At 33.5% G+C, this 13,264-nt stretch overlaps 1 protein-coding gene across 1 annotated transcript; it reads right to left on the bottom strand.

The window, feature by feature from the left end:
• Positions 1-5,963: 5,963 nt before the first annotated feature.
• On the bottom strand, positions 5,964-11,434 carry ath (ATP-dependent RNA helicase DHX33). Its single transcript, XM_018506734.1, has 8 exons — positions 11,214-11,434; positions 9,886-10,210; positions 9,205-9,497; positions 8,676-8,908; positions 8,003-8,353; positions 7,442-7,640; positions 6,971-7,247; positions 5,964-6,464 (listed from the first exon to the last, which is right to left on the bottom strand). Exons 1-8 carry the CDS (start codon positions 11,432-11,434, stop codon positions 6,288-6,290), a joined length of 2,076 nt encoding a protein of 691 aa, XP_018362236.1. The 3' UTR covers positions 5,964-6,287.
• Positions 11,435-13,264: the final 1,830 nt, after the last annotated feature.

Genomic DNA, 13,264 nt, shown 5'->3' with positions numbered 1-13,264 from the left:
GAGCAAGTGGAGGAGATACTCTTAAGAGGAATGTTCTTGCAATTCAAAACGATCAGAGGAAACGACATGAAGAAGCGACATTGTCAGCAGCTGAGGGAAGTGGAGAGCTCAAGGAACGGAAAGGACGTTTCAACGATACATCCGTTCTTTTTGTCGGAGCTCAGAAGATCGTAACAAATGCTTTACGAAAATCGTCGGTTTTCCCCCGTTCCGACGATTCCACAGAAATCGAAGCAAGTCGACGACCCCATTCAAAGATTGTGAGAAAGGTGTCTTCGTTATCCAACATTGAACAATTTAGCAGGGATTATAAAAACTCGACAAGCCAATTGATTCAACGTTCAAAACTAATCATTTCTCAGAAGCAACTGCAACTATCTGACAACTTGGAACAGTTTGTTATATCCAGTATACGTTCGTTTATTGTCGCTGTTTTCGGAACATTGGGAATGTTCGTTCATGTAGGCCGACGTATCATAAATGTCGTACAAACGAACGCGGTCCTAGCTTGTACAAAGGAATATATATGGACCAAAATTATTAGATGGATAGATGAGTAAAGCGTCGCTGATGCCCAACTATTTGTGTATTTATTCTTTGCATATCATAAATATAATTCTTTAAATACACAATAAATTAAAGTAAATTAAATTAAAACCTGAAAAATTTTAGACTATTCCTTTTCAAATTCCGAACCTTTTCAATTTCCGAACCTTTAATTAATAAAGAGAGCCAATAAATGTCTGATGATTCTACAAAAGAAAAAATTTATGATTTTATAGTTAAACGTAAATATTGATGTATAAAAAGTTTGTATTTGTATGAAGCGGGACTATTTCGCTTCGTTTATTGGAATATTTCCGCCTCTACGTAAAATTTTCATTGTTATATATAAAATTATTAATGATTTCGTTTAATATCGAAATGTAACTTTTTATATTTCTATTTTTCGCGTGGATTAACATTGACATGACAATAAACTGTTTTAATCCAAAATATAAAATTTCCAATAATTTTATATACCTCCGTATCTCGAGTTTTCATTTATCCTCGTACATGTATACGTTTTGTATATTCTTTATTGATATTAAAGAAGAGCTCTTCATTAGTTTGGAGCTAATCGAAAGACGATCCACTTCAAAATATTTTTACAACGTTCTTTACTGTGTAATGATATTTCGCATATGGATTCTGTATGTCCTTCATTATCCTAATGATACACTCATGTGCCGTAAACTCTAATCACTCTCCGGAATCGTAATTAAGAAGTTCGAGTGATCCCCAGAAACAGATGTCCCCTGCTGATAGAGGCTCATCACGAATAAATTTTTGATGCCACCTGTTGCTATCGTTGTCTTTCTCTGCTCAAAGTCCTCTCTTCTCTTCATGATTAACGTACCGCAACTAGTATATAACGATTATACCAGTTATGTTATAACAGAGATCGACAACGACGTGAAAGTACACCCACGAATAAAGCTTTCATGAGCGAAAGGATAATCCATTCGCGAAAGCAAAATCGATAAACTGAAAATCTAGATTTATTATTACTATATATATAAATATTAAATATCTTTCTCTTTTATTTAGAAAGATCGAAGAAATATTGGAAATTAAGCAAAAATTTTTAAGTCAGAAATGTTATATTAATGAACCACTAATTGTAAGTACTTACTAAGCATTGATTTCTGTTCAACTTCATAATCAATTAATGCTTAGTTTTAAGTGAATCAATGCTTAGTGAGTTAACGCTTAAAAAGCATTAATTTACTAAAAAAAAATTATTTTTTTTACTATAACTTAGTATTCCTAACAAATATATGAATATTATCTCAAATTGTAAGAATAATGCAAGATATATAAAATAGAAGTGTTAGAATAATGTAAGAGAGAAGTATCAAGAAAATTAAAGTAAAATTAAGCAATGTATACATTTTAAATCATATGAAACAACACATTTCTCACTTTACTTGATACACGACATATTAAAAAAAAATTGTGACAAATAAAATATAATATAGTCATAAAAAAATATTGCAAATGATAAAGAACTAAATACAATTTATACTTAAATTCTTCTAAATCTTTTTAGAAGTTATTAATAAATAGAAGTACATAAATTATCGTAAAATCATTCAGATCTTTTGCGATAGTTTTTGCGATAGACAGAGTCACGTTTATAAGTGTCAGCTACTATAACGTCCTGCTAGGACAAGTTAAAGAATTGTAAACAGGAACGGAGATAGATCAATCATGAGGTTACCGTAGGCGATCGTAAAGAAAAGTGTGTGAAAAGCGTGGACATGGGTATAAAAGGCGCAGTAAAATGGAAGTAAATGGAACCAGTTAATTATGTAGGTGACCGAAATACGCGCGAGATGCGCCTTTTTCATTCCTTTATGTTAACATCCTGACAGATCAATGAGGATTAGCTTGGGCGAATACTTGATAAAAAAAAAAGTAGTTGAAGTTTGTTTTTCGCGAATGAGCTGGACTATCTAACTCGTCTATGAGCGTCACATCGCTTTATGGAGCGACAAGTCAGATCATTCACAGTGAAATTCATCATTAAAGAGTCTCTTAAACGTCCTCACAAAGGATCGTCTTTACGGAAACTGCACTGGATTATAAGGAGAGGCAAAAGAGAGAGAAAGAAGGATGAAAAAAAAAGAGAAAGAGCTCGATGCTTTCGGAGCGTCAACAGAAAGCCTATTTTCGTCCGCTTTCAGCGTGCTTATCTAGTATCTCGCTCTCTATTCATAACGAGAGTGCCTTATCAACGGGAGTGAATCCCTGAAGAAAGCGTGATACAGCTGCTGATGCGGAGTCGGTGTGCTCATAAATATTTAATTCTTAATCACGCCGGATGGCAAGCCGTTCGCGAGTTTGCACGGGCACCCCTATACAGGTGGATAGCGATGGCTCTTAGAAGCCTAGATAGCAAGGATAAAAGATCCTCTCCTCTCTCGTGCCTCATCTCGCGACGATTATTTATCGGACTTAAGGGGGTTTCTGACGTATCTTCACCCTCACGCGGGGTGCCACGCTCTTGTGAAAAACGGAGCACTTTTATGTTATAATCGCGGAAAGATATGACAAAAGTACGACATTGTGTAATATGTTCTACAACTTACGATCCATTTGTCCGCGTAAACATGGCCTTAATGGGAGGAGCCGGGATTGCTTCTTATAACGACTACTCGATACAATTGCTTCCATGCCTCGTGGACCGTCAAATTCTCGCGAAGCGGATCATCATTGCCACCGACGAGATATAATAGTATCTCGTCGGTGTCATCATCGACAGTAAAAATTACGGATAATTACTTTCAGATTAAGAAATCTATAATGCGCCATTGTTTTTAAGAGCGAAATTAGATACTGACGGTAGATTGACAGTTGAAAGGCTCGCAAAGTACCCTCCAATTTCTCAAGCGTTTTAGATTAAAGCCTCACTTCATTTGTACCCTGAAGGCACCTTCGTTCTATACTACTACATTTGTATTACCCAAGTTCGAATTTTAAGTGTACGAGTGTTGAAATATGGCTTCCTCTCTTATAATCAAATAAATTGTACTTATCTCTCTTGCCTACTGGAAAAAGGATCGCCTAAAAACAAGAACATTGAAAATCATTATTATACAATGAGGATTCCAGGTAGACGTCCAACAACGCGATAAGGTCTGTGAAATCACGAGTCGGTGAATTTTGTTAGTATTATCATCATCCTGGACGACGTCGCCAAATGCGACTTTTTTAAGAAAATAAATAAAAGAGACAGAGAATCAAAAAGAAAAAGGAAGAGAAAGATAAAATGTCTATTATATCGTGGCAATGTATATTATTCTATGGCAAGTCCTTTAAAAACATACAAAAATAATATAAGTAAAGAAAACTAACAAGAACATAAGAAAAATAATATAAAGGAAAAATAAAATGATATAAAGTAAAAAAAAAATTCAAAAGAAAAAAATAAAAATAAAATTTGAAGAAGAAATAAAAAGGGTTAGAGAACATACAGAGGAAGAGTAACAAGAAATGGATTTCTAAGACTAACACGAGAGACAGAAAAAAAAAGAAAAAGACAGCTATTTGCCCACCTATGTATTGCAAGCGGAGAGGATGAAAGACCGAGAAAAGAGATATAATTCGATCCTAGCTCGACGAGCGAATATCCTCATGTCATATAACTAACTCCGTGACGATTTAATCCTATATTGGATCTACTCTGTATCGGCGAACATATCCCGGTATAAAGCTGCCGTTAAACTGAACCTGTGGATAGATTGTCTATGCGGTTGTGTATAGAATTATAAATAACATATTTTCAGAGAATTTGAACGAGTCATATACTGTTAAATTTATAATGTCAAATTACGTCTAATTTGAGTTATTTTTATAATCATTTCTATAGATTATCACTGTTCCTCTATTCAGCATATCATCAATTTAATTAAAACCGAGATTAAAACAATGGAGATAAACAATTTAACTCAAAATGTATTAAATTTGATTCACATTTAATTTATTATTTACTAAGTGCATACGTTAATATAAATATTATTCACTTTGAAACAAACTACAGGAATGGATTAATTTACATTTTGACACACAGAAGTTAAAAATAACAAAACGTTATTTAACTCAAGACATTAGAGTATCATTGCTTTTTTAATATCAAACAATATATATCAACAAAAATGATCTTTCAAGTATCTGAAAAAAATTAATTAATTCTGCAGCGTTTCTTGCGTGCGCGTGTAATTTTTTTCGTACAAATAATGGATATGTAATGTCAAACTATAATACAATCGACTCTTTTACCCAAACTATACAATTAACTCTTGCATTATTATTAAAGCTATTTTGAAAATTCCTTGCTTCTCACATGTAATAATTTCCGCATAAACAATATACATTTAATGTTAAATGGTTGATTGCTTTATTTGTGTTATAATTAAAACGAGATATAATAAATTCATAAACCCTCACAAAATTGTTAAATTGCAATATTTAATCCACGTCCTGTATTTACAAAATCATTAGAATTTATTTTCATTTCTATTTTATCACGACAAAAATAGTTTATATTTGATATTTATAATAAGTAAAACTGTTTTAATTCTGCTAAAATTGCACTAATGTGCAAATAAAATAACGAGATGGGTTAAAAGCTACAGAACGTATGAACGTTAAAATTTTAATCTAATGGAAAATTCGCAGAGCCGACGTTACGGCTGCAAAAGGTCGGGCTACGGTTTCTTCGTCCTCGACTCGTTCGAGACGATTAGCCCGTGCCGTAGCTACAAATTCAATATTCTTTCCCCACTCAGACCATAATTATCCGATACGCAGAACGCGGAACAGAGCGCGATAAGTGCCAGGTAAGTGCGCAGCTATAACCATAACACCCCCGCGTAACATTCGCGGTTAAATTTACCTACTACTTTGCCAGGACACGCGAAATTTTGTTCGCTGTTAAATCGTTTCGTAGTACTTATCATCAACGAGCATTAAGCGTGCGTGGGTCTGGTTAAGTCTTCCAGAATCTCCAGATGAGAATACTTTGTCGGATTTCTTCATAGCGAGCCTGCAGACCGTGAAATTGACCCAAACTTGCCTAGCCACCGATGCGTATTTTTTTCAATTTACCGTAACAGTCGTAAATGTTTAAAACTCGTTCGGCTCCTGCTTTATGAAAACAAGATGTTAGGTATGTGTAGGAGAAAAAGGATAAAAAAATATAAGAATAGAGGGAACTAAGATTAAACGTTGAATGGAGATCGCTTTTCACTCAGACGTCTATGTAGACTGTAAAGAATATTGGGTATTGTTACTTAAGAAGTATTTGTTCTGCGTTGAATTCATGGAAAATGGAGATAGCAAACATACATTCGAGTAAGAATATGCGCGAAGGCGCGTACTGAAAAAGTGATGATTCAATAAACAAAACGCAGCACACATACATACGATAATTAAAATTTATATTAACTAAATTTAATAACAGCGCTTAAAGTGTACAAGTGGTAGAAAAGATGGTTCTTCTTAATCACATGTATATCTACAACAAAATTGCGCTCTTATGAGAGAGCTCAGTGGCGTAATTGATACCGCTGAATAAATATACATGTAAAATATATATGTATAGTAATCTTTTTTTACACTTTTGTATTATCAATTTCGAAAAGATCACTGTATCGTTATCATTATTCAGTGGCCTCAATTGTTCCACTGTACGTCAACAAAAATAAGGTCTGTATAAATAAACGTAGGATAAAAAAATTGCGTCAGTCGCGTTTCCCAGGGCCGATGTTCTTTTGCGTCAACCACGCCGGATCGATGACAGACAGACCGCGAAGGTAACATCTTCCGGTGGCTACGACCTCAGTGAATAGCAGTAATGGTGGCTTCGTACCGTGCAACGTCGAGGAAGGGTGTATGGTTACCGGCTGCTTCGAGTACACCTATACCGAATGCGTAATGCCATTACGCGATATTCTCTTTGCTTAGAAATTCGAGCAAGGCACAGATACAAACAACAGAGGAATACAAAGATAAAAATTAAAGTATTTAGAATTTCTGCGCATATTCTTCATGGCTGCTTCTTAAATCTTTATCATTCAAAGAAAAAAGTAAATAAAATAAATGAAAGAAAAAGAAATGATTAATCAATAATCTGTTGATTAAAATTCATTAAAATGGCATAAAGAGAAATATTGGAAATATGAAAGTTTCAAGATATCAATATGATAAAAGATACTTTTCTATAAAACCAATCATTACGCGATATAACATATTTTAATAGTAAATATTTATTATTATATATATATATATATAATATTTATACGTATTATTTTGTAATAAAAAGGGAAGAAAAAACAATTTTCAATATAACATTAGAAAATTGGCAATAAGAAGAATGTAATAATACAGAAATAATACATGCGCATGAAAGAGAACATTTACTTACCGCGACATACGTCTGATCCCTCTGCAGCTCTGCGAGGTTCTCGTATAATCCCTCGAGAAAAGCTTTTCTGAGTTGCTTCGTATTCGTTCCACAGCTCGCCTTCTCCAAATTCGCACGTTCCGCCAACGCCGCAAGCTGTTGCCTCACTTCCGACCCGTATTCCAGATTTCGATGGTGCAAGAAGTTCTCATGGCACCACACCTTCTTCTGCACGGCGCTTTGGTATGCTCGGAACACATTCAACAACGTTACGTGATCCCCCTCAGGCGAGGCAAATCTGGAATTCCCCAATGAGAGTTACTCGAGCAACATTAAATAATAACTTACGTAGCCAATCGCGAATTTTAATGGAAAATGCACTCTATCGCGGATACAATACTCCGTAATAACAATTAGTATAGATTTTATTTTGGATTCATCTTTCTTAGTGTATATTTTTAAACGATAAATATATTGCAAGAAGGGCTGTACCGTGAACGTGCATTGTAAGCCTGCTCTCTCTTCGTAGGTGGATCCATGAAAATCGATTCTCCGGATAATAAAGCAATAACCGTCAGTGCTTCCTCCAAACACCTGTGTTCTACCGACGCGAGGATCACTTTGGTAAATCGAGGGTCTAACGGGAATAGTGACATCGTTCGGCCGAGTGTAGTCAGCTGTGGTGGAGATCCTTTTAGAAGGGATTATATAAGAATTTATTGTCTTTACACACACACACACTGAAACAATTCCCATTATTCGCATCTTGTTCGATACGATGAAATAAAAACGCAGTCTCAACAATCTTAACGCTGATTAATCGTTTTCTTTCATCGCGTCTCAATCTCAATATGAAAACAAATTTATCATATTTTGATTTAATATTAAATGACAAAATTTTTTTTCTAAATAGCACTAATAAAAATTAATAAGAAATTTAGTAAACATTTAATAAGCATAACTAATGTATCTAAGCAGAATCCTTATTTTCTTCAAATGGATAAATTGAAGAAAATGTTTTTATTTGTAAATAAGAGATATCAGTAGTATTACCTTTAACTGCACCCAGCTTTTCTAAACAGTTCACGGCCACGTCTATGCTCTCCTTAGGCGGTTTATCCATGAAATCGAAGGTGGTAATGTCAACGCCGATAGCGAGCAGTTGTAGAGCGACTCCCGCGAGAGAACATCTTTGAATTTCTGGTATCGGCATATCTTTCATCTTTTCAAATTCTTCTCGTGTGTAAGCTCGATAACACTTGCCTGATGCTTCGCGAGCAGCTCTACCTGCTCTTTGCCAGGCTTGAGCTTGTGAGATTTTCTCAACCCTCAATACGTCTAATCCCGTTGTTGGATGATGTGTTCTCGCTTTGACCACACCGGTATCGATCACATGACGAATTCCTATGTATTATATATTTAACTTCTGTGTTAAGTACTCAGATTAGATTTTAATTGGTAAGGTCGAAAACAGTAACTATATAATTAATGTTTAAATAAGCGCGATGTTAAAAATAATTAATCTTGTGCAGCATGTCACTTCAGTGATCGCGTTGGAAAAATACTATAAAAAACTTTTAAAAATAAATTTCCTTTACATCTTGTCTTATCTTTATAATTATCTAGCGTAAAAAAAACCTTAGCGCTGATAAAAATGTTTTTATCCCTTCAATTTTTATTTAGAGAATTAAAAGAAAAAAAGTTGAAGATAAAGATATATACGTACCGCCAATCGTAACGGACGTTTCGGCAACGTTTGTCGATAATATTAATTTCCGCATTCCGGGCGCCGAAGGTTTAAAAGCTTCTAACTGCTGATGAGTAGGCAGTGCCGCGTACAAGGGAAAAACTTTTAGAGGCGGATACTCCTGTCCGTCTAATTGTTTAGCCACTTGTCGAGCGGCTACTGTAGCCGCTTCTATTTCTTCTTGACCGGTCAAAAAGATGAGAATATCCTCGCTAGAAAACCAAAGATCAAAAAATTATTAAAATATATTGACATGTGTGGCGCCATGTGAGAGCCACTAATTTATAATCGATGGATTTCGAGTTTAATCTCGACCCTCATCTCGTATGCATCTCAGTTTATAAAAAATTGATTTCAGGGTTATGAATAAAGAAATATATGATAAAACTGTAATCACATTTCGGAAAGAATAAATTCTTTAACATACTAGCACATTATCTATTCCTACATACGTTCTCTCTAGAATACATAATTTATATAACGTGTTAGAATTTCGTGCTGTTCTTACTTCGCGGGTACTTCGCGGTGAATTTGAAACGCCGTGGCTAGCGCAGCGAATGCGTAATCTTGTTGCGAGGAGACGGCGTGAAAAATCCTCAAGGGATGCTGACGGCCCTCTAGATACAACGCCGGTGCCTGGAAATACTCCTTGAATTTAACGGGATCCATTGTGGCCGACATAATTAAAAGTTTCAAGGGCGGCAAATTCTTCAATTTACGCAAATTCTGTGCTCGTCTCGCCACCCCGAACAGAACATCGGTATGTACAGATCGCTCGTGAGCTTCGTCCAGTACCACTACCTGTTGCAAAGTTATAAAGTTATGCAATAATTGGGTAGATAACCTGATAAGCAGTTGAAAATAATGTTTAAATAGATTCTCTAGATTTCATGGAAATTAATATCTAGGAGAAATTAAATATAATACTATCTTAACAGAAAAGCTTCCATTTTTATTTTTTATTAAAATATTAAAATATCTAATTTATCAGAACTCAATTTAATTTAAAACAATTTAATTCTAGAACAGTTTGTATAATAAATTTGTAAATTATATTGTGATAATATCTTTTGGTTCAACCTAAATTTTATTTAAAACATCATTGTTGTATTAATTTTGAAACACAATCTTGTTTTTCTGCAAATGATTGCATCGCTTAAGCAATTGTGATAATAATATGATAATATACCGAGTAATCCGACAGAATCTCATCAGTCATCGCCTCTCGAACCATCATGCCGTCCGTCAAATATTTGATTCTCGTTTGCGGTGAAGTACAATCTTCAAAACGAACACAGTAGCCCACCAATTTTCCAGGTTTCACCCCTTGTTCCTGTGCAACCCGACGTGCTACACTGACCGCCGCTATCCTTCGCGGTTGCGTGATGCCGATGCAACCGGATGACCCAGCAATCCCGGCCTGGAGTAACAGTTGTGGAATTTGCGTGGTTTTACCGCTGCCGGTTTCGCCTATTATAATCAGAGTACTGTGGCGACGTATCTCGTCCAACAGCCTGGAAATTCATAAACGATTATTCCTCTTGAATAAAAACAGTGATATTTCAACGAAATACTATACAGTGTTAAAAATATAAAGAATATGTAATATTAAGTAAAAGTACATTTTGTCGAATTAATGGAATATTTATTGCGACATAAACAAAGACAAATAGAGATAAAAATATTTTATATAATTTATTTTAATATATATTTTTATGGGTTTTTTTATTATTAATACTATTTATATGTGTCTCTATTATGCATATAGATTATGTTATTAATTCTACCTGTAGATATAATATAACATTTGTAACATAATACATGTAACATAATATTCACTTTGCTTATGTAATATTTTCGAAATATACAAAAATTTTATATTCACATTTTTTATAAAAATTTTTATCAAAAATAAAATTTAAAAATTATCATGTAACATTTATATGTTGTATATAATGATATAAAATATACAGTATCAGCCTTTTGGAATAAAAATTAAAAGTACACTATTTTTTTAATATAAAATCTGTTTTTAGAAAAAATATAATCATAATTATTATATAATAATTATATATTATTATTTAACATATACATATAATTTGACTATTAAATGATATTACAAGATAAAAAATAGTAATATAAAAATACATTTTTAAATCAGTCAGTAACTTTCAATATCTTTCCTAAAATCTTAATATTGTATAATGTATAACGCTTATAAATATTTTTCTCAAATTCTTACAAAATGCACAATATTGTAAATAAACAAATCAATCCACAGTACTATAACATTAGTTGCATCCTCTACTTTATCGACTGCGAATAAGCACTCGTGGCAAAATTATCCTAAAATCCTAAACTATCTCCGTTAGCTAATCGCAATCAAACGATTGAGCCTCCATTTTGAAACATCCTGTATATGCAATGCGTGCAGGATGTAAGCCACATATTCTTTTTTTTCTTTTATAATGCGTAAAAAATACATACTCCTCTCTCGTAGTTCCCCGAGAAACTTACCGTTTACGTAGTATATATACGGGCAGCGATTTTCTCCGCTGGTGCAAGCTAATGTTCGTCCTGTCGCTATTCTTCGTCGCATTCGCGACTGTGTTGTCCTCGCTTGTTTTCTGCGCTTTGTTGGGATTTTCGCGGAACACGACGGTGCTGGGCCGCTTCATGGCCAATTTCGACTTCCCCATCGCACTGAACTTGGGATCCGCGTCGTCGTGGACCCTCATCTCGCCGCAAACCACTCAGAACGTCTTCGACGAGCGCGTATGTGCGTATATGTCACTTGCTGCACAGTAAGCACGTGTTGCGCGCTACAGCTGTTCCGTCTTTTCGTGCTCGGTGCTGCTGTCGCTGCTGACGCTGACCGTCCATACGCCCTCTTGGCATGCGCCGTACGCGTCTGGGTCTGGATCAGTCCTGGAGTCCTGGGCACTCCAGACTCCAGAGGTATGATTACAATCCACTTTTCTGCAAATGTTTCGTTGACCAATCAGAAGAGAGAAGTTTACGAATTGACCAATCAGAGAATGCTTTGAATCATTTTACAGCGTTAAATGGATTGCACTCCAAAACACCGAACACCATTGTAAATTTTTTGTATATCGGAAGTATACGGCGCGGGCAAAGAACGCTTGGCATTACGTATTTCCAGGGAAGATTCACATATGTATATAAAAGCTAATATTTTCTAATAAATATTACAACTATATTAACAAAATATTAGCAAATGTTATAACTTTGTGTTTAAGATTACAAATTTTTAATTTATTTATATATAACATAAAAAAGTATACTTTATATAATGTATGTATAAATCAATCAAATAAGAGGCATATATGTGCTACAACACAAGTTTTTATATTAGCGAGATATTTTATTCTTTAAGTACATAAAAATATAGACAAATTTTATATTCTGATATGACTGAAACATCTATATACATAAAGAATAAAATATTATCTTGTTAATAAAAACTTGCATTGTGATATATGCTCTTTATTTGATTAATTTTAGCCATTTTAATTCTTTATTATTGTATATGTATAAATATTATCTTTTATATGAAATATATATTTTAATATATTTTACATATTTTATAATACATTGATATAAAACATTTTATAAATGTAAGATATTAGTTCACCTGTAAAAAAATAATTACATCAGGAAATCCGCGCGAGTGTGTTTTATGAAGCGACACATTCTTTAATTAAAATCATATGAAGTTTATTTAAAATCTTATAATCTCTTAAACAGTCTTATAATCAATGAACTTTGGGAATATTAAAACGTGCATATTAAAGTGTACAAGTCAAAGTAAAATAATAAATCGCTTTTTAATATAATTCGTTAATTTATTTAAAAAAAAAAAGACAGTGATCAGATCAAACATTTATTATATTACATCAATATATATTACACGACAAGTATTTTATGAACAAGTAACTTCGCAACGCTTATGTTTTAAATTAGAGGTATAAAAAATGATTCGCATTCTACTATCATTGATACAATTGTGATATCGTCATAAATTATAAAAAATTTCATATAGACGTACATAATTGCAGAGCTGGGGAAAAATTGAAATAAATGCTGCAGAAATATTTATTTAAAGGAAGGATCTACGAAAAATACTATTTGAAATAAATATTTCGCGTAGCATATGTAAAAAATACTATTTCAAATAAGTATTCTGCATCGTAAATGTAAAAAAGGCAAACAGTATTTACTATTTACATCAACGTTTACTTCAAATAAAATATTTATTTGACACATTTCGTTATTTCATAATAAACAAAATACTTCTATTTTCTCTATTCCTTATTTCCTATTTACTATTTCCTATTTCTAAACGGAATGAAATAGGAAATAGTAATCACTGATGAATGTTGAAACTTGAAAAATGTCCGGATGATTGGAAAATGTATAAATGCCTTTCATAATTTTGAATTTGTTAATTTTGACAATATTTCGATATTTTAATATTAAGACTTTCGTTTCGAAATAACCTCAGGAATCTGCTACTAACGGGTGTCACACAAAATGTACAGGTCACC

The sequence above is a fragment of the Trachymyrmex cornetzi genome, unplaced genomic scaffold (genome assembly GCF_001594075.2).
Source record: "Trachymyrmex cornetzi isolate Tcor2-1 unplaced genomic scaffold, Tcor1.1 scaffold23, whole genome shotgun sequence".
Lineage (NCBI taxonomy): Eukaryota > Metazoa > Arthropoda > Insecta > Hymenoptera > Formicidae > Trachymyrmex > Trachymyrmex cornetzi.
Note: the sequence above shows the minus strand (reverse complement) of the source record. Positions and strands in the feature narration are given on the sequence as shown.

Bases quoted from the DNA above. Each gene is read 5' to 3' on its own strand.
- ath (XM_018506734.1), bottom strand. From the start codon at position 11,434: ATGAGGGTCCACGACGACGCGGATCCCAAGTTCAGTGCGATGGGGAAG. The intron at 9,498-9,885 runs GTATATTATCAT...ACTTTGCAACAG, and splicing joins AGATTCTGTCGGATTACTCG to GTAGTGGTACTGGACGAAGC. The intron at 6,465-6,970 runs GTAAGTAAATGT...CATTCGGTATAG, and splicing joins GGGATCAGACGTATGTCGCG to GTGTACTCGAAGCAGCCGGT.